Source organism: Tenrec ecaudatus, chromosome X (genome assembly GCF_050624435.1).
Source record: "Tenrec ecaudatus isolate mTenEca1 chromosome X, mTenEca1.hap1, whole genome shotgun sequence".
Lineage (NCBI taxonomy): Eukaryota > Metazoa > Chordata > Mammalia > Afrosoricida > Tenrecidae > Tenrec > Tenrec ecaudatus.
In genome coordinates this window covers 1,647,777-1,672,734 of record NC_134548.1, presented here as the reverse complement: position 1 = coordinate 1,672,734, position 24,958 = coordinate 1,647,777, and the positions used below count along the sequence as shown (strand labels likewise).

At 45.3% G+C, this 24,958-nt stretch overlaps 2 protein-coding genes across 2 annotated transcripts; both read right to left on the bottom strand.

Moving 5' to 3' along the window:
- Positions 1-1,991: 1,991 nt before the first annotated feature.
- On the bottom strand, positions 1,992-10,676 carry LOC142434970 (uncharacterized). The gene is given in 3 exon segments (XM_075539552.1): positions 1,992-2,349; positions 2,352-3,784; positions 8,774-10,676. Coding segments are annotated over 3 exon segments (1,740 nt in total). The 5' UTR covers positions 8,878-10,676; the 3' UTR covers positions 1,992-2,146.
- LOC142434744 (uncharacterized) lies at positions 8,929-23,073 on the bottom strand. Its single transcript, XM_075539365.1, has 4 exons — positions 23,058-23,073; positions 20,209-20,690; positions 10,684-10,810; positions 8,929-8,951 (listed from the first exon to the last, which is right to left on the bottom strand). Exons 1-4 carry the CDS (start codon positions 23,071-23,073, stop codon positions 8,938-8,940), a joined length of 639 nt encoding a protein of 212 aa, XP_075395480.1. The 3' UTR covers positions 8,929-8,937.
- Positions 23,074-24,958: the final 1,885 nt, after the last annotated feature.

Below are 24,958 nucleotides of genomic sequence, written 5' to 3'. Positions count from 1 at the left end.
CATTTTTGTACATGTATACTCACAACCACCTACTTCCTACCGCTGCCAACGTTGAGGGTCTAGTAGCAGTAAACACACCTAACACCCAGATCAGTGTAAATGTCATTCTCCAAAAAAATGAATCAGCGTTTCCTGAAGTAAAGTCCATTTTGAGAAGTCAGACTAAAAAAAAGACAAGACGGGCCTCGGGCACTGGCAGAAAGTACAATGGGGACATGAGAAATGAAATGAATCTACTTTAAGGACGCTCCTACTGACCACATTAAAAGCAATGGGAGTCAGAAAAGGAATACAAATTAGCGTAAACAGTTCTTTGTGGTGGACAGCCAACGAATTATACACGACCAGGAATTTCAGTTAAACCCTGTGAAGTTTATTACGTATTAGAATTGTCCCCTGCAGGAACTGAAGCCCTGCACCCTCTGTTCACTGGCAATGAGGTAGATCCTCCACCTCCCAACTGCTTGCTTTCACTGTAAGGAGCAGGCTGCAGACAGAGAGCCAGTAACATCACTCAGGGAGATACGCAGTGCAGGGTTTATGCCCCCATATTTGTTCTCCCCCTCACGTGGTCGCCCCATAGCAGGAGTTCAACAGTCTCATACGCCTTGACACTGTAGGACCAGGTGAGTGGGTGGTGGAGTGGGGGACGAGCGGTGAGAAAGACTACATGTGTGACAACACGGATGAACACTTTGCGATATGCACCAAAAACATGATCACTGTTGTTGTAGTACCACGTTAGAGATGATTTAGTCTCTCTGGAAGTCTTACTTTTAATGCATCCGAAGGGTACACTACACACATTACCCACGGTCATCACTTCAATTCCAAATCACAGTGAACACACAGGATGAACTTTTGGTCCTCGGGATTCCTGAAACCTTGCTCTGTAAAAGCAGGTGGCTTCGTGTATCTTCTGCAGAGTGGCTGGTGGGTTTGAATCAGCAACCTCAGGGTTTGTAGTTTAACCCACAGCACTTCCAGGGCTCCTTCTGTCTACTAAGACAATCATGTGACTAACTGACATCAGGTTAAGAACCACACATAACTTTTCTGACTGACATATAAATTCAACCAAGAGATTTAAGAATGGGGCACATTTGTCATCTGGGATGGTTATAAACATTTCAATATATAAATAAAGGGGTAACAAGTTGAGGGGTGGTGGGAAAACCTAAGCCTTGCAAATTTCAAATCAATGAATCCAGAAGGAATGATCAGAACAGGGAGGGGAAAAAACCCCATTTTTCAAAAAGCACAATCATAGTGAGTAATCACGAGAGAAAGCTGAATTAGTTGGCCTACGTTTGACGAAAAACAAGATAAGTTGCACATTGCCAAAGTACTGACCTGTGAAAGTGTTTGCAAATGAAAACGGTAAAATACAATGGGATTGAATGGAAGGTAATGTGTCACAAGGTGGAAACAAAACTCTGAGAGCCACTAAAAGATGATCGCATTTAATTGCACGCAAATGACATCCACAGAAACACATTTCCCCAAGCCTGCTCCCTGTAGTTTTCTTTGCATTAGCCATGAAATTAAGAAATGTAAAGTGTAACTTGGAATGAGAAATGAATAAACTCTGAAGAGGAAAACCTGCCTTTACAACGAAACTGTCATTTCTTCCAAAAGGGCAAAGACCCACTCCAAACTCATTGTCATTGGGTTGATTGTGACTCATAGTGATCCCATAGGACAGAGTAGAACTGCCCCTCTGGGATTCCCAGACTGTAGTTTGTTTGTTTTTTGTTTTTAGCCCCCTCACTCTCCCACCGACTGTAGCTCTTTATAGGAGTGGACAGCCTCGTCTTTCTCTCAAGGTGCAGCTTGTGGTTTCAAACTGATGATCCTATGGTTACCAGCCCAATGCATTATCATTACGCCAACAGGGCAAGGTGGATATAAAAACTCCTCTTTTGAGTTAGTCTTGGTTTCTTACTCACTGAGAAATGCTGTTATTTGATGGCAGACTTTGGAAAACTCGCTGTGTGGAATTATAGCATTAAGGATGGAATGTTCCATTTCTGACATCTGTCCACTAAGAATTCTTCCACTATTGGCAACCTCACCACTCTGTGTTTTTGTATGTTCAGGATGACCTGAGGAGCACTTACAGGCTCTGTCACATTCCTCACATTCATTAAGCCTTCCCCACTATGAATGATTTTTCTGGTTGGTTTCGGAATGAGGAACAGCAGAAAGATTGAGCACATTTCTTACACTCATAGGGTGTCTCTCCAGTGCGAGATCTTAAATGTCGACCGAAGACTGAGTTATCACTAAAGATTTTCCCACACCACTGACATTCATAAGGCTTTTCTCTATTGTGAGTTCGCATATGTGTGTGAGGGAGAAGGAACTGCTGAAAGCTTTCCCACACTCCTTACATTCATAAGATTTCTGCCTTCTGTGAGTTTGCCTGTGTCTAATGAGGTGGGAGGAACATCGAAATGTTTTCCCACATTCTTTACACTTAAAGGGCCTCTCGCCGCTATGAATTCTTTTGTGTTTAGTGACATCTGAGGCTTGCCGAAAGACTTTCCCACACTCTTCACATTCATAGGGTTTCTCCCCGCTGTGAGTTCGCATGTGCGTGGTGAGGGAGAAGGACCGACTAAAGGTTTTCCCACATTCCTTACATTCATGGGGCCTCTCTCCACTGTGAATCTGCATGTGCCTCGTGAGGTGGGAGGAGCACCTAAAGCTCTTTTCACATTCCTTACATTCGTAAGGCCTCTCCCCACTGTGGATTCTTCTATGCGTAATGAGGTCTGACGCTTGCCTAAAAACTTTCCCACATTCCTTACATTCATATGGCATCTCCCCACTGTGAATTCTTAGATGGTTAATTAGGAATGAGGAACAGCGGAAAGTTTTCCCACACTCCTTACATTCGTAAGGTTTCTCTCCAGTATGCGTTCTCGCGTGTTTCGTGAGGGCTGAGGCGTGACTGAAGGCTTTCCCACACGCTTTACATTCGTACGGTTTTTCTCCACTGTGAGTCCGCATATGTGTTTTGAGGGAGAAGGACCGGTTAAAGGCCTTCCCACATTCCTTACACTGGTACGGTTTCTCTCCACTGTGAGTTCTTTTATGTTGATTGAGGGATGAGGCCTCACTAAAAGCCTTTTCACATTCCTTACATTCATAGGGCCTCTCTCCACTGTGAATTCTTCTGTGTGTCGTGAGGGACGACAAACAGCTGAAGGTTTTCTCACATATCTTACATTCGTAAGGCTTATCTCTGTTACGGATTTTTTTATGTGAAAGGAAGGATGGGGGACGATTCGGGGATTTACAATAGTCCTGACATCCGTACTTATAACCTCTCCCATGGGTCCATACCGGTGAGAAATTACAGAATTCTTTCCCACACTTGTTACACGCACAGGATTTCTCACCAGTGAGAGTGGTCGCAGGATGACGAAGGGCCGAGACACACAGGAAGTCCTGCCCACATCCCTCACACCTGTGAGCCTGTTTCCCATTCACGGTTCTCACTGGAGTGGTGGGTTGAGAGGAGCAATTCCAGGCTTCTCCGCATTCATTACACTGGCAGATACTGCATCCAGCGTGAGGTCCAATCTGCTGGTTCTCTAGCGCGTGATCCATGAAGATGTTTCCGTACTCACAGCATTCAAACAGATTGACTTCTAGAGGATTTCTTTGTAGAACTGTAAGGCTTGGAATCTCACTGAAGGTTTTCCCACAGTGGCCGCCTTCATTCACTTCACACATGTTCTCTATCGCATGATTCCTATTAAAGACAGGCAGCATGCTGTTGGAAAATAAACATGTTTACACATGGCCATCACAAAACACAATGAATCTTCATGGGCTTTCCCCTGACTCGTGAAAACCCCTAAACAGCAATGTATGGACAGACTAGTACCAGTGAGAGCTCTTCCAAAAGTTCACAGAGCATCAAGGAAGGAATTGGAACAAACTTACGAACCTTGGCTCCGGGAACAATAGGCTAACTGCAATAGGGAAGGGCAGACACACAGGTGAACCTGAAGTCGACAAATAAGTTAGAGGAAGAATAAAACTCCTGTGTGTGTAAAAAGACTTCACCAAGAGCGTAACCAGGGAGCCCACTGACTGGGAGAGGATTTTTAGCAATGACACAACATACGAAGGGCTTATTACTAAAATCTACAACGCCCTCCTGGTCTGCAGAAAGAAAACAGCACTGTGAGGAAGTGGGAAAAAGACCTCAACAGAAGTTTCACTGGGGAGGAGACCCCAATGGCCAATAAACATGAGAAAATGCCCCCGATCATTAGTCATCAGAAAAATGCAGATTAAAACAAGCATGAGCTACTGCTTAACACGCTTGAGGCTAGCCTAAATCAGAAAATCACAGAGCAACAAATGTTGGAGGGATCTGTTGAGATAGAAACTGTCCTCCACTGCTGGGGGTCATGTAGATATTTACAGCCTCTGTGGAAAGTGACATGGCAATATTTAAGGCGAATGTAAATTAAGCTACCTTAGGACTCAGGTATCCCTCTACTGAGCATATACCCAGAAAAGGTAAGAAATAGACCACAACCAGTCATCCGTGCTCCAAAGCTCATTGTGGTGCAATTCACAATAGCAAAGAATTGGAAACAACCTCAATTCCCACCAATAGACGAGTGGATTAGAAAACTCTGGCACATACACACAATGGAGTACTACGCATGGCTAAAAAGCACTGATGATCACAGGAAGCGAGTCCTCTCATGGGAAGAGTTGGAGGAAATTATGTTAAGCGAAGCTAGCCAGTCACAAAACGACAAGTACAACCCGAGTCCCCTGAGGTAGTACAATCAGCCCAATAAAGTAAAGAAGAAATGCCACTATCTCACACTACATGGGTTGAGGAACGGGCAGTCGGGGAGGGGACAGACCACACCCAAGGTTGTACATGTTATTCCAACAAAAAGAAGGGGAAAAGAGAAGGGGGAGGAAGAAAAAGCAGGGCGGAATAAAGAGGGAGATGATGGCATTGGGGGGAGCAGGGCACTAACCCACCCAGGGGGGGAGTATTAGTTATGTCTCCAAAGAATTGGGAATGTGCCTGCAGACCCCACCATGGCACAACAAACCTTAAGGGCAACGTAACTACACGGAGCAACGCATGAATGGAGTAGGCTCCAGGGCCAGCCCCCATCAGAGCCAAGCTGCCCCCCTCCCTGGGAGCATGTGCTACAGAAGACAACACTAAACCTACAGATTGGGGAGAGGGGCCGCATGCCATGGCCACATGGGAATAAACCAAGAAGGAAAGACAGCGAGAGCCTAGATCCCCATATTGACACAGCAAGACCTGGGAATGGCAGTCCGGAATGGAGCTGCTAAGACACAGGGGGGACTGGAGGGTCGACAACAGCTCGAGACACCATGTCCACTCGCTGAAGCATACCGTGACAGAGGATAATACTGGGGACACATGGCAGGGAGTGAGTCCGGTCTAAACCCCTCCCCCCAGTGGGGTGAAACAAGAAGAGAATCTAACAGATCAGCAATGAGGGCAAAGCAAAGCCACAAAGCCCCCAAGGAGTCCTAAAAATAGACTTCAGACTAGGAGGAGCAGTTCCCAGAATCCCCCAGGACCAATAGGTCAGTGTTGTGACCTAGATTTATGTATGCTTTGGGGGTATTTTTTTTAAACAATTTATTAGGGGCTTATACAACTCTTATCACAGTCCATACATATACATACATCAATTGTATAAAGCTCATCTGTACATTCTTTGCCCTAATCATTTTCTTTTTTTCTCCTCTTTTCTTTTTTTTACATTTTATTAGGGGCTCACACAACTCTTACCACAATCCATACATATACATACATCAATTGTATAAAGCTCATCCATACATTCCCTGTCCCAATCATTCTCAAAGCATTTGCTCTCCACTTAAGCCCTTTGCATCAGGTCCTCTTTTTTTTTCCCTTCCCTCCCCGCTCCCCACTCCCTCATGTGCCCTTTGTAATTTATACCTCGTTATTTTGTCATATCGCTTTGGGGGTATTTTTTGCTAGGTTTTTTTTCCTTCTCTTTTTTTAAAAATCATTTTATTGGGGGCTCGTACAGCTCTTATCACAATCCATACATACATCACTTGTGTCAAGCACATTTGTATATTTGTTGCCATCATCATTCTCAAAACATTTGCTTTCTACTTGAGTCCTTGGTATCAGCTCCTTTCCCCCCTCCCACCCTCATTCTCCCTCCCCTCATAAACCCTTGATAATTTATAAATTATTATTTTTCATGTCTTACGCTGACCAATGTCTCCTTTCACTCACTTTTCTGTTGTTCATCTCCCAGGTAGGTGGTTATATCTAGATCATTGTGAGCGGTTCCCCTTTCTCTCCAAACCTTTCCCTAACCCTCCTGGTATTGCTACTCTCATTATTGGTCCTGAGGGGCTTATCTGTCCTGGATTCCCTGTGTTTCCAGCTCTTATCTGTACCAGTGTACATGCTCTGGTCTAGCCGGATTTGTAAAGGAGAATTGGGGTCATGATAGTGGGGGGGGGGGGGAGATAAGCATTAAAGAACTAGAGGAAACTTGTATGTTGCAATGGTGCTAGACTGCACCCTAACTGGCTTGGCTCCTCCCTGAGACCCTCCTGTAAGGGATGTCCATTGCCTACAGATAGGCTTTGGATCTCCACTCCGCACTTCCCCTCATTCACAGTGATATGATCTTTTTGTTCTGTGATGTCTGATACCTGATCCCAATGCCACTGTATGATCACAGAGGCTGGTGTGCTTCTTCCATGTAGGCTTGTTGCTTCTCAGCTAGATAGGTACTTGTTTATCTTCAAGCCTTTAAAACCCCAGACACTATATCTTTTGATAGCCGGGCACCATCAGCTTTCTTCACCACATTTGCTTATGCACCCATTTTCTTCTCTTTTTATTTCCTTTTTGGTTTTTGTCCATTATTGTTGGTTTGTCTGTCTGTGTAAGATAGGCATGGGAAGCAAGCAAAGGACAAAGCAACAGGGCTGACAGTTCCAGAGGGACTTGGAGGGAAGGGGAGGCGGGGAAAGGAGCGGTGAGCGAACAATGCCATAGACAGGGGAACAACTAGGGAATTAAAAGCAACAATGAGGAGGATGTAGAGATCCCGGTGGTGTTGGAGCAACAGCAGTCTGAGAGGAATTGCTAAGCGGCAGAAGAAGGGCACACATGGTGGGACAGGAGGAGTCTAAAAGGAAAAGAGAAAGATCTAGGAAGCAAAGCTATGGAAAGAGGTATGAACATAGATGTGCACTTATGCAAATATATTAATTCATGAAAATAGAAGTTTTGGCTTATAAACACATATTTATATGACACTTTGTTCTAACAACCTGGCATTCTATGATGCTTACCGTCCCAACAAGATCACTGAAGACAAAATGGGTGCACAAGCAAATATGGTGAAGAAAGCTGATGGTGTCCAGGTACAAAAGATATAGCTTCTGGGGTCTTAAAGGCTTAAAATTAACAAGCACCATCTAGCAGAGAAGCAACAAGTCCATATAGAAGAAGCACACCAGCCTGTGTGATCATGAGGTATTGATGACATTGGGCAACAGACATCCAAAGACCAAAAACAAACAAACAAAACATATTGTTGAGAATGGGGGTTGGAGCAGAGACCCAAAACCCATCTGTAGAAAATAGGACAGCCCCTCACAGAAGGGTCACACAAAGGGATGAGTGTATCAAGATACAGTACTGCACCAATGAAACACAATATTCCTCATCCCCCATTATCATGACTGTAGTCCTGCCTTTCACTGTGGACTAGACCGGAGCATGTACACCGGTACAGATAAGAGCTCAGGACACACAGAATCCAGGGCAGATAATCCCTCAGGAACAGGAATGGGAGTAGAGATACCAGAAGAGTAGGGAGAAGAGGGGAGGAAGGGGGAACCGATCGCAATGATCAACACACACACACACACACACCAGAGGGACTATCAACAGGAACCATGGGGAAGGGAGACAGCAGCCAGTGTAAGATATGAAAACAATAATAATTTACAATTTATCCAGGGGTCGTGAGGGTGGAAGAGGGAAAAAGGAAAGCCAACACCAAGGGCTCAAATAGAAAGTAAATGTTTAGAAAATAATGATGACAACCTACCAATAAATATGCTGGATACAATTGATGTAAACATTGTTATAAGAACTGTAAAAAGCCCCCAATAAAATGATCTTTTAAAAAAGAAAAAGTTCATGGGAAAATGGAATAAAGATATCATGAAATTTTTCCACAAATGTCTTGAAATTCTCTCATATGTCAGTTATATGAAGGCTTTGAAACAGTTTGTACAAGTCTAGCAATTGCCAAGATGGGACCAGTCAGAAAAAAAAATCAGTATTCCACTACAGTGAATGAGCGTCACTTCAAAGTCCGGCCAAGAGTTCAACTTCCCATGTGGATCCTAAAACTTTCAGTATCCTGATGCAGGAGACTGGATGATTAGCAAGACTGTGAAGAGCAATACTCATTCACAATGGATTAAAAATGTAATGATAAATAAATACAAAGAAGTAAGTAAGTAAACAGAAACAAAGTGGCCCAGTGAGTTGGATGTCTTTGAGTGGAGCAGGTAACTGTTTCCAATATAAAATCACTCAGGTAACAGATCTGGCTGTTCTGTGCCTCCCATCCTTTCTTAGTTTACCATGACAATAGGTTTGAGGTCCTGGCACACACACATGTAAATCAACATACACACATGTGTTTTATAGTCAGGACATCTCAAGACTCACCTCCAATGTGTCTCCTGGGTTCGATGGGGATCTTTATCGCCATGTGCTTCAGAGATGTCTCGTACCACGGGGGACAAGGTGTTGTTCTTCATGAACTGCACCATGATATGCTCACTGGATAATTCGTCTCCATCAGTGGGGTTTCCAGAGTCTGACCCAGAAGTTCAAGTTGAGGTTCATAAGGTGAAACACAAACATCGGCGTTATAAAGACAAAGAGGCTTCAGTGAACCAAGAAGCACTCTGATATCTTTTGCCGTGTCCCTGCTTCGCGGCGTTGGTCAGAAACCATTTACTAGGTACAGATAAGAGCTCAGGACACACAGAATCCAGGGCAGATAATCCCTCAGGAACAGGAATGGGAGTAGAGATACCAGAAGGGTAGGGAGAAGAGGGGAGGAAGGGGGAACTGATCGCAATGATCAAACCACACACACACACACACACCAGAGGGACTATCAACAGAAACCGTGAGGAAGGGAGACAGCAGCCAGTGTAAGATATGAAAACAATAATAATTTATAATTTATCCAGGGGTCGTGAGGGTGGAAGAGGGAAAAAGGAGAGCCAACACCAAGGGCTCAAATAGAAAGTAAACGTTTAGAAAATAATAATTGAGGATTGAGATCGACGGTGACAAAGATAGGCACGCTTAATAGAATTAAGTTTAAAAATACTTGATAGCTGTGGTTGAAGCGTCCAGTAAACCCCCTCTGGCCACAGACCAGGACTATGAAAAGCCGTGTTATCACACAGAATGCACTGGAAAATGGACTAATGCAGATGCAGGTGGGTTAAAGTTCAATGCCTTATCTTTGGGACTCCCTGTTGAGCCAAATCTGTTCCAGTTTTTAATATTTTATGCTTTCTTTTCTATTGAGATTTTTGTTTTACTTTTTATTGTACAGTTGTTTTTTTTGGGGGGGTTATTCTGTTTTGTATGTTCTTTCTGCCTATGAAATCCTGGAAAAGTGAATCTATACAGAAAGGAACTGGGTCAATAGTTTCTTACGGGGAATTGGGGGGACATGAGGTAACAAGTAAAAGACATAAGAAAATATTCTAAAACTGATCATGGTGTAAAATTAATCATGTAACTTCTTTTTAATACGAAAGAACTACTGCATTGTACATTATGTAAATTATATGCAAAAAAATAAAAAGGATACGGGGACAATACACATGTATTGAAAGAAAAAAGGAGGGCTTGTGAAACACAGAGGTGAGAGGTTCATAAAACCAGGGAAGGAAGCTCAGGCACCTGTGAAATTGCGTCCTCAACTCAAGAAGAGACTTTTTGCTAACTGACTGATTCAAATGTAACCCCCTGCACGAAATGCTGGTCTTGTGGGGAAAAAAAAAGTCTAGCTTTCCAGGTGCTGCTGTACACAGTGGCCCTGGATGAGCTCCATCTCCTGTGTGCCTGATGTTTACCGTGCTTCTCTGGGAAAACAAGCGACACAGCAGACATGGTGCTCAGAGAGAAGTAACACAAACTGAGGAAAACAGTAGAAAACCATACACATTTCCCTGGACGCTGGGTTAATACTTTGCTTTTATGGGGCTCCATAGATGAAGAGGTCTGAGTTTATGTCAGCAAAATAAATGGTCAAATTTGTGATCAACACTGAAACTCCCTACAGGGTCCAAAAAATTCTCAGGGCACCAAGGTGACTTCCGAAGCCACCGTGTATGCATTTACAACAACACAGAGCCAGTGAGCTTTTCACTGTGAGTTATGAAAGTTCGCTTTAATACAAAGAACTCTATTTTCGTGGGAAATTCAGGGATAGGAGTTCCACCTCTCAGCCCAAGGACAAGACTCAAAGTCAGTGAGCTGCTGTGTGGAAAATGAATTCGCTCTATAAACATCACAACAGAACGTGGCTTTATAACACATGCGATTCTTACCGACGGAGGCCACATTTTTCAAGGTCTCCATCATCACGTCCCTGTAGAGTTTCCGCTGAGCCAGATCCAGCAGAGCCCACTCCTCCCGGCTGAACACCACGGCCACGTCCTCAACATCCACGGAGTCCTGAAACAGTCCACACGTTCTGAATCAGCAAGGAGGCTGCTATGTAAAAGTACAAAGGGTGAGGAGGGTGGTCCTGGAAACCTGAGAAGTTGTGGGCGTTTGACATAAGGTCTGTGTTCTAGGGGGTCTAGTCTGGGGTACCGCCACCAGCCCCATCCTGTCCATGAGGACATACACTTTCTCAAGGAATATGCCCTGTCTCACAGACCAGACACATTGTAACAATCTCTCCACCGCTTAACAGACTTCTGACACATTGTAACAATCTCTCCACCACTTACTAGACTTCCAACACATAGTAACAATCTCTCCACCACTTGAGACTTCTGACACATTGTAACAACCTCTCCACCTCTTACTAGACTTCCAACACATTGTAACAACCTCTCCACCACTTAACAGACTTCTGACACATTGTAACAACCTCTCCACCACTTAACAGACTTCTGACACATTGTAACAACCTCTCCACCTCTTACTAGACTTCCAACACATTGAAACCATCTCTCCACCACTTAACAGACTTTGGACACACTCTAATAATCTCTCCACCGCTTGTAAGCGATAGCAGTCTTATTCTTCTCTCCTTAGGGACAAAGAGATGTAGAACATAAGCAGAAATGAGAGAGACATTTGCCTTCCAGCGATCACTGTGATTACTTGTGAACAGTGCACACCTCCTTCAGCACGATGCACCGGATCATTTAACAAAACACAAAGCAGAGGGTGAAGGCAAGGTTAACCACACGGGGAGGACAAGAAAGAATGCCAGTTTTTCCTTTGGCTCCAACCCCCAGGCCCTCTGCCATGGGAGAACCATGGGACTGTGCACACAAGCTGCCAACCCATGGCCCCCAGGGGTCAGATTTTCTTCAACTCTAGAATATCAAGAGAAGGGAGGCTCTACTAGCAGAAATGAAGAATTATAATTTTTTTACATGTCAGTCACTATTATAGATTTAATTGTGTCTCCTCAAAATGTGTGTCAATTTGGCTTGGCCTGGGCGCTTCCATTTTATGTAATTATCCCTAAGCCTTAAATCCTCATCTCTCTGATGTTAAAGAGGGAGAATCAGAGGCAGTTACGGCAGCAGGGTACAATCTACAAGATTAGGCTGTACCTTCAGCCAATCTCCTTTGTAACATAAAACATTAAGGGCACGAGCAAAGATTCAGAGAGATCTTGTCCCCACAAAGAAATATGAGCTGAGAGTGAAGCAGGTGCTTAGAAATTAGGGCCCCTGCCTTGAAAGGACTGCTAAGCCCAGGAAAAAGATTTATGACAAGGACCTTGAGAGCTGGCACCCTGAATTATGACTGTTAGCATCCTGAGGTGTGAAAAAATAATTTCTGTTTGCTAAAGCCATGCACTTGTGGTACTCTAAATAAAGTGTACTGCTAAAGAATGACGTCCATGGTGTCTTTAAAAATAAATTAAAACTCCGCTGCCCTGACATCCTCTCTGCCCCTTTCAGAGAGATAGGCAAAGATAACAGAAGTTGAAAGGCAGTCTGAGGGACTGGCCCCAATCCCAACTACGTGGATATCTCCCCCTTCCCACAGAAGAATTCACTCCAGAGGACAATAATGACACTGCAGCTCAGTGAGAGGGGCATGTCTGATCAAAGCACAAGGGAGCAAATGAAGGGGGAGGGAGAGAGAGTGGAGCACATCCTGGCCCACCAAGCCCTGAGGACGATATTCCCGCTCAGAGCACCCAATGCACAGAGAGGCCCAAAGGACCAGCCCCACGACACACGACGTCCCTCACTGACCCATAGCGCTACGGGGTACAGCACTAGAGACACAGTGAGGGGATTGCACCTGATCTGACCCCACCACACTGGGGCATAACACTAAGAGTGTGCAACAGCAAGGGGAACAGAGCAACAAATTCCCCAGGGAACACCAAAATTAGACTTTGGGGCCAGGGCATGGGACCCCATCAGACTCAACAGGAAAACAGTCCTAAAGGCCCACAAACAGACCTTGAACTATTTACAGGCTTTTCTTTCTTGGCGTTAGTTTTTTTGGGTTGTTGTTTTATTTCCTTTTGTTGCTTTGTTTTGCATTGTCTTGTTTTCTGTGCAAATTATTATCTCTGCAGGTCTATCTAGATAAGATAGACGGGCTACACAATCTGGAGGCAAAAACAACAGGACAGACCATTCTGGGGGGACATGAGAGAGGGGAAGGCGGGGAAAAGGAAGTGAGTGTTAACAAATCCAGAGACAAGGGAACAAGTGATCCAAATCGAAGGCAAGGAGGGTGTAGGAGACCTGGTATGGCTCGATCAAGGGCAATGTAATTGAGAGGAATTACTGAAACCCAAATGAAGGCTGAACATGACAGTAGGACAAGAGGAAAGTAAAAGGAAACAGAGGAAAAAACTAGGAGGCAAAGGGCATTTATAGACGTCTAAATACAGGCATGTACATGTAAAAATATTGATATATGATGATGGTGGAAAAGATCTATGTGCATATATTTATAGGTTTAGTATTAAGGTAGCGGATGGACAATAGAGCTCAAGTGCTCCGTCAATGGAAGAACACCTTGTTCTATTAAACTGCCATTCCATGATGCTCCCCTTCCCAACACGATCACTGAAAACAAAGCGGGTGCATAAGCAAATATGATAAAGAAAGTTGATGGTGCCTGGCTATCAAAAAATATAGTGTCTGGGGTCTTAAAGACTTGAAGATAAATAAGCGGCCATCTAGCTCAGAAGCAACAAAGCCCACATGGAAGAAGCACAACAGCCTCTGTGATCACGAGATGTGGACGGGATCAGGTATCAGGCATCAAAGAACAAAAAATCCCATCATTGTGAATGAGATGGTGTGTGGAGAGGAGACCCAAAGCCCACCTGTAGGCAACTGGACATCCCCTTACAGAAGGGCCTCGGGGAGGAGACGAGCCAGTCTGGGTGCATATAGCACCAATGAAATATATAACTTTCCTCTAGTTCTTTAATGCTTCCCATAACCCACCCCCACTATAATGATCCCAATTCTACCTTACACATCCGGCTAGACCAGAGCATGTACACTGTACAGATAAGAGCTGGAAACACAGGGAATCCAGGACAGATAAGCCCCTCATGACCAATAATGAATGTAGCAATACCAGGAGGGGAAGGGAAGGGTGGGGGAGAAAGGGGAAACCGATCACAAGGATCTACATATAACCCTCTCCCTGGGGGATGGACAACAGAAAAGTGGGTGAAGAGAGACATCGGACAGTGTAAGACGTTGACAAAATAATAATACCATATATACTCGAGTAGAAGCCGAGGTTCCTAACTTTACCACAAACATCTGGGGGGCTTTCTCAGCATAAAATGCTGAAAAAAATGTGACTGGTACTCAAGTATATATGGTAATTTATAAATTATCAAGGGTTCATGAGGAAAGAGGGTGAGGGAGGAAGGGGGAAAATGAGGAGCTGATACCAAGGGCTCAAGTAGAAAGAAAACGTTTTGAGAATGATGATGGCAACCAATGTACAAATGTGCTTGATACAATGGATGGATGGATGGTTTGTGATAAGGTATGTACGAGCCCCCAGTAAAATGATTTTAAAAAAGGAAAAAAGAAATGGGGAGCTAATAATAATGATTACAAGAAAGGATAAAGTGTTCTAAAATTGATGGCTGCACAACTCTTTAATATGTTAAACTACTGAACTGTACAATATGTGAATATGTAGATAGAGCTATTAAAATGTCAACAACAACAACAAAAGCAGTTGAAAAGAGCTAATTGAGACAGGAAACATGAGAATCCATAGCTTCTCCACATCAGCATTTCTAAGGCCCGGTGTATGCCCATTACGAGGGAATGCCCCTCAACAAAGCTAACGACAAGCACCCTCACACGAAGACAGTAACCGCGTGTAGTGGATGCAAACGTTAGGAAAAGCAACAAAATTATTATGACACAAGATACTAATTACACTGCGTTAGCCTGGGTGGACTAGAGAAACAAATTCATAGACACGCAGATGTGTCTAAGAAAGAGCTTTATAGACAAGAGCAACTGAATATTGAGAAAACATCCCAGCCCCGTCCAGATCAAGTCCATAAGTCCGATATTAGCCTGTACGTCTGATACCAATCTATAAAGTTCTCTTCAGACTCACGCAACACATGCAATAATGCCAAGTACAGGAAGGTCACAAGCTGGTGGGTGGAAATTCTTGTGGCTCCAGTGGTGGTAGAAGCATCTCAGTGCTGGCGTGGGTCTCCATGGCTCCAGCTCCAGGGCTCTAGTGTAACTCCATGTCTCTTCTCAACAGGAATATCTCGCAGGGCATGATCATGTGTACCGCCTCCAGGGAGCTTTTAAATGCCTTAGCACCTCCAAATGAGGTCATCAAGTTGTGACCTGAATGACAGGCTAAACTCCACCCCTTCACTCATTTCAAATTGACAACAGATTATGTAAGGACCACATACACCAAAGGGGCAGAATGCAGACTGTGGGTGATCGTGAAATCACAGGGGCCCTCAGCAGCATCCTACCTCCATGGCGCAGGTCTGTTTTCTTTACCCTTCACCCCATTCATCAACTATAAGGTTTCCTACGTCTGTCAGGAACACCCCATTTTAGAAGTGAAAAGAAACATGTACCATTTGTAAAATGGCACATACAAAGCACATGTCCCACATTCAAGCTCACTCCCACCGTCGAGTTGACTCTGACTCACAGTGACCCTACAGGACACGGAAGAACTGCCCGTGTGGGTTACTGAGACAGTAACTCGTAAGCAGAGTAGACGGCCTCATCTTTCACCTGCGCAGTGGCTAGCAGGTTTGAACTGCTGACATCAATCTAAGCAGCCCAGTGCGTAGCTCGCTGCACCTTAAGTGCCCCCATAAGTCCCAAGGCACAACATACGGAAGAATACACTTACCTAGGAAAAGCAGATAAAAAATAGTAACACCCTGTGGTCGTTACATGATCTGTTGTCAATGTGAGACTATTCAGAGTGAGGGGTGGAGTTTAGCCCGTCAATCAGATCACAGCTTGGTGACCTCATTTGGAGGTGAAGGGAGATAAATAGTTCCCTAGAGGCCAGACCCACACTCTCTGCTTTGTCTTCCTGCTGACAAGCCATGTGGAGTTTTGCTGATGACAGCCAGAGCCCTGGAGCTGGAGGAGCCACATGGAGACCCACACCAGCGCTGAGATGCTTCCACCGCCACTGGATCCACAAGACTTTCCACCCCCTGGCCTGTGATCCTCCTGCATTCGGCGTCATTGCACATGTTACATGAACCTGAAGAGGAATTTACAGATTGGTATTGGACATATGGGCTGATATCAGACGTACTGCCTTGATCTGGACTGGGCTGGGATGCTTTCTTAATCTACAATTACTCTTTGATATAACGTCCTCTATTACACACATATCAGTCTCCCTGCATTTGTTTCTCTAGTCTACCCGGACTCACACAATCTAGGAACACACAAAAAGGCCAGTGGGGATAAAACAATACTGGAAAAGGCTCTCACAATATAGAGAGTGGACGGAAGACACAGCAAGCACGGCCAGGCAGCGACAGAAGGCGCACACACACATCAATGCGTGGGGCAGTGATCATGGCATGGAATCTCTGAGTGGCACAAAAGGTTGAGCTCTCTGCTGCTAGCAGAAAGGTAGAGCCCACCTGTCAGCACCTAGGAAGAAAGGCCTGGAGGTCTACTTCCAAATAACTGGTCACTGCCAACCCCAGAGAGTGCATTCCGATTTGAAACACATTGGGTGGGCAGGTTGCCCTAACTCAGGATATGATCCGTGCAAGCCGTTTTAGGGAGTTTTCACATGGACCCAACTGAAATGATGAATCCATTCTGCTTGGTCCCGTACGTCAGAAATCAAGTCCAGGTAGATAAGTTTTATGCATGAAAGAGTAAAATCATCATTCCATAAGTTGAAAGCGAGTGAACTGTGACATCACACTAGAGAAAACAATGTTAAGGCACAAGACTGACCAATCCGACGATGTCACAAAGGGCTACCCTTTATCCCAGAGCAGAGTGGGATGAAGAGACCACATAGCTACACACCAGCTGAAACATTCCCCAGGTGTGTCAGAATGCACATCTTCCCAAAGTCATCTAAACCTAACCGTGAGAAAATAGGCAAAGGCTCACCAGGAGGCAAGTCGCGTAAGGTAACGACGGAATGTACTGGGAGAGCATTTCCCCCTCCTGATGACGGCAAAACTCCACACCAGGCGAGCAGTGAACAACGGAAGCCGCGTGCGCCATTGCGGGAGAAAACGTTGAAGGGCAAACACATCCGTATTCCCTAGATCTGAACGTAGGTTCCGTCGGTCACCCGGCCATTTCCCCGCACAGGGGAGTTGGGTGGGAGCAAGCACACAGAGCCCAGGTGAGCAGGTGAGGGGCAATACGCACAAGAGCAAAAAACACACTGCTGTTGTTAGGCTCCAACCCATACACGCCGGAATGAAGCACTAGTCCTTGTGTGATCCTCGCCATCATGGCTACACCTGAGCCCACGGATGCAGCCCACGTGTCCATCCGTCTTACCGGAGGACAATACAAACCCTGTAAGTTTCACGGACAACGGCTAGATGGAACATGGCCCATTTGTACCACGGGGGAGTAACAGCATCTAAATACAGACGGGTACGATCTCAAGGCAGGAGCCAAAGAGATCAGGGTGGGACACACAGGGTGTCTACGGAAACTCACTCCATGTATTACCAGAGACGCGGATGAGCATTCCAGCGATCGAAGAGAAGCTTATGATGCAGATGAGATGGTTGATCGTACATAATTTAAAACACTACGGCCATAGATGGGTCCAAACAGTATTTAAGACACATGAAAAGTATCAGGTATCAAATATACATATCGATTATATAGTCGCATGTTTGCTTTTTAATTTACGTACTTTTCTTCAGGCCTTTTATACCTACTCTGGTAACACTTGGACAGGAATAACTTATAGTTACTAAAACAAGTTTGTTTGTTTTTCAACGTCATGGCCACAACGAAAGCGTCCGTTCACGGTGACACAGTCAAAACCGACAACAACAGAAATAAACCTAACGCAAGCTCTATGTGGTCTTACACCATTTGGTAGGAATTTAGACCTACGCTCTCTATGTACTGTTATTAGACTTTTTTTTAAAGGAAAGGAAATGTGGGATATAAAAAGGCTTCTCCCCAACTTTGTCTTCCCCAAAGATATGCCAAACCCGAGAGTCTGTTTGCCAGCACTTGGTGGGAGGTCAGATGCTTAGAGATGTTCTCTCTGAAGGCATTCAGCCATCAGACTACTGTCTGGTCCACCGTGGGTGGGGCTCACATCCTACTGATAAGGACAGTGATTGTTCCCATGGGGAGACGAGAAGGGGTCAAACCTGCTCAGTGACATCCACAGTCAGGCTGCCATCCTGCATCTAGGATCCGCCCATCTTGTCGCATGTGCGCCCCCAATCCCTCCACTTCCTATTGTGTGTACATCCCTAGACCACCCCCCTCCCATTGCTGTTATTACCCACAGTACAACCCCTTCCTGTGACCTATGTCTGTCCCTGTAATCAGGGGGCTTACACGCCCCCCCCAAAGATATATAAACTTTGGTTAGAAATAAATCACTCTCCCCTGCCATTTCCACCTTTCTTCCACATCCCCAGGTGGACCACCATGCAGGACTGAGGTGAGCATGCTGCCGTGAAATGTGTCTGACTCCTTCCTTTTACTGTCTCTCTTCTCTCTCTCACTCTGTAAGACTTTACTGTAATCTTTACACATTATTGCTGTCCACTTGCGCCTGCCGGGCCTGTGACGAGTCGGTAGGGGCTGGCTCCCCTGACAAGGGACGACCACCAGGAGAATTCCTTCATTTGAAACTGAGAACCAAGCCAACCACCATCGAGTCTATTCTGACTCTCAGCCACCCTCTCCCGGGTTCCCAATGCTCTAAATCTTTATTCATGGGAGTTAACATCTTCATCTTTCCCGAGAAGCCATTGGTGGGTGTGAACTACCGAACCTATGATTAACCGTCCAACAATAACCTGAGAATGTAAGTTTCATACCATCAACTGGGGGAAATAATCATTTCTTCGTGCTATTCAATTGCTTCTACATCAACGCTGGCAAGAGGCCCCAGACGACAAAGGTGGTTATTTTAAAGGTAGCTGGGGAAACAGCGATGAGCTGGATTGAGGGCTAGTGTAGAAACACATCTTCATAAACTATTTTGAAAGCTTCTACTGAGTTTGAACTTCAAAGGTGCTACCTGCCGTGAAACGTTGATTTCGACAAACGATATGTTGCTTCTAAAAATGATAGTCAAAAAGATATTGTAGCTGTTACATGTCACTGCTTAACGGTACCTCCTTATGGGTGTGGCCTTCTCATAAGGAGGGCCCTGAGAACCTCCCCCTCTCTCACTACCTTCAACTTCCTGCTGGCAAGCCACGCTGGGACATGCCAGAGCCCTGTGGTGTGGACACCACCATCGGATCCACAAGATTTTGCATCCACCAGCCTGCGATCTGCCTGCCTCGTTGCATGTGGCTGCGTGAGTCTGAAGAGGTGCTGATGGGCTCGTATCAGACTTATGGACTTGATCTGGACTGGGCTGAGCTGGTTGCTGGATATAAAGCGCTTTCGTTTCTTTCTAAACCTCTTTCACTGTTTCTAAAGCTCAAACAGGAGTGTCACTGGATTTGTGTCTCTAGTCAACCCAGCCTGACACAGACACCCAAGGTTTTTAGGATGGATTCGTGTTTGCGTGAAACCATTGAACATTTAACCAGTTAGGGCCCAACTGTCAAAAGAGGAGGGACATAGACGAGCAGATCTCAGGTCCCACAGCCAAAGCTGCTGCACCCGCAGAGTTAGTAAGGGGGTCTGCCATGCAGCACAGAGCACCGAGGCCCCGGCTGGGGAATGTTCAGGCCCCACGGTGCCAGCTCTGAGGTGATCCCAGGCATCCAAACCTCCCAAAGGCAGATAACTAAAAAAAAAACCCTCACTGCTATTGAGTTGGTTCTGACTCATAGCAACCCTGCAGAGCAGGATAGAACTGCCCGTGGGGGTTACAAACCTGTCAATCATCATGGGAACAGAAAGCCTCGTTCGTCCTCCCTCAGAGTGCCTGGTGGTTTCGAACGGCTGCCCTTGCGGCTTGCAGCCCAGTGAGTTACCGCTACGTCCCCAGGGATCCTTCAAAGGCACATCCTCATAGGAGGAAGGACGCAGTGACAGCAGAGCAGGGAGTACGGGGCTTCGTCCTGCTCGGCCACCTTGTCTCTTCATGGAGAGAGCGGACCCAGCGGGGCCCCAGGCGTCACACCAGCCTCTCCCGCGATGGGTTAGAAGGACCCAGTTCTGCACAGAACTCACCATCTCCTGGCTCTGCCGTCTGAAGCGACTGTTGTCCCCGCGGCCAAGAAGCCACGTCAGGGTTGGCAGCAGAAGGGGGGCACGGGGCAGGCCGGAGGCAGGTGGGCACGCTTGGTCCGCACACCAGCCAGAGCGCTTGGAATCCTCCTGACGAACGGCGATGGCAATCCCGGAAGCTGGACTTGGCTTTCCAGAGGCCCGGGCTGGACGAGCCCCGCTGCACCACACGACACCTGAAATGGAAAGAGGGCGGGAGCAGACTGTGCAGCAAGCAGGCAGGGACGGGTGTTTGCCTTCCTCCAGGCCTCGGACCCGGGACCGGGACCCCGGGACCCGGCACCCGAGACTGGACCCGCCGCGGACACAGGGCGACCGGCACCCGAGAGAGCGCGGCGGCCGCTCGCGGACGCACAGCGCCGCTTCCGGTTTGGCTGGCGTTGGGTGCGTCGGGATAAGGCTTCCGGGCGGAAGCGCAGAGCGCACTGATTGGGACCGTGCGGCTCAGGGGTTCCGCCTCGGGTCCCGCAGCTGGTGCACCCGCGCAAGTTCCGACTCGCCGCGACCTCTAGCACGGAGGCAGGACACCGGCCGTGCAGACTCTGCGCTGAAGGGGAAATCGTGTTGGGATCGTTTTGCAATTAGCATCTTCAAGGGACCAGGCGCGGGCTGACCTGACCTCTGGGACCGAGAACTGGCTAGATTTCTGAAAGGCGTGCGTGAACGGAAACGCCCGTTTAAGCAGTTAATTAAGGCCCTTGGAGGTGGGGAGGGCAGAGAAAGATATTTGCTTTTTTTTTAAGTTGAAAAAAATCTGGATGATGCTCGTGAGCTTTAAGGTGGTGCCCATCCCGGGTTTGGCTTCAGGCTCTTGGATGCACATCAGATATGTCTCCCTGGGAACAAGGGACAGACTGCACTGTCCCAGGCTGCTTGCTCTCTGCAAGGCCTGGAGACGGAGCTAGTCCGTTAAGATTTAAACAAACCTTGCAGGGCTGGATAGGACAGAGGCTGTACACTGGTACATATGAGGGTTGGAGATACAGGGAATCCAGGGTGGATGATACCTCCAGGACCAAGGGCGTGAGGGACGATGCTGGGAGAGTGGAGGGTGAGTGGGTTGGAAAGGGGGAACTGATTACAAGGAGCCACATGTGACCTCTTCCCTGGGAGAGGGACAGCAGAGAAGGGGGGAAGGGAGACCCCGAATAGGGCAAGATATGACAAAATAACGAGGTATAAATTACCAAGGGCATATGAGGGAGGGGGGAAAAGGGAGGGAGGGGGGGAAAAAAAGGAGGACCTGATGCAAGGGGCTTAGGTGAAGAGCAAATGCCTTGAGAGTGATTGGCACAGGGAGTGTATGGGTGTGCTTTGTACAATTGATGTATGTATATGTATGGATTGTGGTAAGAGTTGTTGGAGTCCCTAATAAAATGTAAAAGAAGAAAAAAAAAAAAGATTTAAACAAATCGACTTAACAAAGAACGGGCTCACTCCTCCAACGGGGGCAGTGGACAACGAGCAGAGAGGATTAAAGAGGGCACCTGGAAGGATTAAAAATATATATTATTATTGATCATTTTATTGGGAGCTCTTACAGAGAGTATCACAATCCATAATTCAGTGAGACCCAGCATAATTGAACAGTTGCTGCCAGCATCAGTTTCAAAACATTTTCTTTCTTCTTGAACTCTTTGATATCAGCTCCTGGTTGTCCCCTCCCTCCCCCACTGGACTCCCAAGCAACCCTCTTATTATGTTATATATTGTTATTATTATTAATATTATCATTTTGCCGTATCTTACACCACTCCCTGTATCCACTCACCTACAATTCTGTTGTTTCCCTCCAGTGGGGTGATACAGTCATCATTGCTGTCAGCTCCCCCTTCCCTCCCCTTCCCACACCCTCATGGAATCATTACTCCCTTTACTGTTTCTGGAGGGTTATCTCTTCTAGGCTTGCAGGCATGTAATGAACTTAATTATATAAATGAACGTACACAGGTCTAACAAGATTAATGAGGTAAATCAAAGACCACGCTAGTAAGGTAAGGTGACCAGATTTTAATATTGATAAAGCGGGACACCATTGATAAAACTCATATCCTGGCAAAATAGCCACATGGCAGCCAAAAACCGTATACCCTAGCTTGTCATGCATTCTTTCCAAAAATTGGGACTTTTTTAAAAACGCCGTGGAACAGGGGAAATTGTTAAAAATCGGGACTGTCCTGTCAAAAGCGGGACATCTGATCACCTTATTTAAGGCAAAGAAATATTAAAGAACTAGAGGTTAGTTACGTGTTTCCTCACTGCTATACCACACCCTGGATATGTAATCTCTTCCTTATATTAACGTTTTTTTATATAAAAATAATTTTATTGGGGGCTTTTACATATCTTATCACAATCCATTAAATTCATCCAGTGTGTCAAGCACATTTGCACATATGCCACCATCATCATGTTCAAAGCATTCTCTTCCCACTTGAGTGAGCCCCTGACACCAGCTCCCCATTTCTTCCCCTTCCCTCCCTTTATATTAACATTCTTTCCCAAGGATATAATTCAAACGCGCCCGTTCTTCTGTCTTCCTTACTCACTGGCCAGGTTCCACAAGCTTTTGAGGTGACTGCAAAGACCGTGGTTGAGTGAGGTGCATCTTCGTCTCAACGTAGCATCTTTGTTTGTAACCATTTTAAAGGGTTCTTTCCAACATAACGTCATAGCAGGAACAGACAGTAGCACACACATGGTCACCACAGAACTATTCACACGAGCAAGACGCGGCCACAACCTCAATGTCCGTCCGGTGGGAGAAGAACTAAGTAAATAATGATGCCCACATGAGATAATGCGCATCGCTGAAGAACAAAGATGAAACTGAAACGCTTGGTGGCATGGATGGATCTGAAGGCCATCACGCTGAGGGAAGTGAGTGCATCTTGACAGGATATATTGCATGTGACAACTGCTCTAAATTAAATAAATTAGGATAAAGGTTTTTCATACCACAAGAAACCGACTTTGATTGTTGCCGGGAGCAGGAAGAGTGGAGACCAAAGAGATACAATAGACGAGAGAGCGGACAAATGTTAGCGAAGGGAAAGATAATATTCTACAAGAGGGAGAAGAAATTAAAATAAGTGATTTGGAGGTTTAATAACTTATTTAAATTGTTGCATACAAAAATGATGATCTGAGACGAGCCAGTCAGGGTGCAGTGTAGCATCAATGGAACATATAACTCTCCTCTAGTTCCTAAATGAGGAAAAATGAGCTGATGCCAAGGGCTTAAGTGGAGAGCAAATGTTTTGAGAATGATGAGGGCAACGAATGTTCAAATGTGCTTTACACAACTGATGTGTGGATGTGTTGTGATAAGAGTGGCATGAGCCCCCAATAAAATTATTTTTTTTAATCCCAAATCACACACACACCCAAAAAAATGATGATCTGCCTTCCAGATTCATTAGCCCTCAAACCCAAACAGTGGTGTCTGAGTGGCTTAAGGAAAAAAGGAGGAAAGTGAAACTGTAAAGGAACTGGAGTCTTGTGACAAACAAGTTCACTTCAAGCAATAACACACACACACACACACACAAATGATGATCAGTGTCAGGCATGAAAAAATAATAATTTATAAATTATCTTGGGTTCATGGGGATGGAAGAGTGGGGGACAAAGGGGGGGAAATGAGCTGATACCAAGGGCTCAAGTAGAAAGAAAATATTTTGAGAATGATGATGGCAACAGATGTACAAATGTGCTTGACACAATGTTTGGATGCGTGGATTGTGATGAGAGTTGTACGAGCCCCCAATAAAATTATTTTTTTAATAAAATTACTTTTTTAGCTTGGGCATGCACAGTTGTTCATTGCCATTCTTATAAATTTTGTTGTTAATAAAAGATATCAAATTTAAAAAGAAGAAAAATTATGATCTAAAATGTAAGCCCTACCCAATTCATCATACAAAGGTTTTTAAAGGAAAATATGATAGTCACTCAATATATCTAGAGAATCATTTGCAATGCACTAATTATAAATGATATATATGTCATTTGAACATTAAAAAGCGGTTTTTTGCTGTTAATTTGCTTACTGTGTGCGTCATTTTATTTACACTTACAGTATTTATTATCTACAGTTTTATTGATGTGTAATTCACAGACCATAAATTACTATGGTTTAAACACATAATCATGTTTTAAAACCACATTAACTAAATATGGTTTATACTTGAGTTTATAATTAAAGTTTAAACCATATTAAGAAGTTATTCAATCATCACTTCAATTTCTTTTTATTGGGGGGATTTTTAAAATCGTTTTATTGGGGTTCATACAACTCATCACAATCCATACATATATCAATTGTACGAAGCACATGTGTACATTCGTTACCCTCATCATTCTCAAAACATTTGCTCTCCACTTAAGACCCTGGCATCAGCTCCTCATATTTCCCCTCCCTCCATCCCTCCCCCCTCCCCCATGAACCCTTGAAAATTTATAAATTATTATTTTGCCATGTCTTACACTGTCTGACGTCTCCCTTTACCCACTTTTCTGTTGTCCATCCCCCAGGGAGGAGGTTATATGTAGATCCTTGTAATTGGTTCCCCCTTTCTACCCCACCTTCTCTCTACCCTCCTGGTATCGCCACTCTCACCACTGGTCCTGAGGGGTTCATCTGTCCTAGATTCGCTGTGTTTCCAGTTCCTATCTGTACCAGTGTCCATCC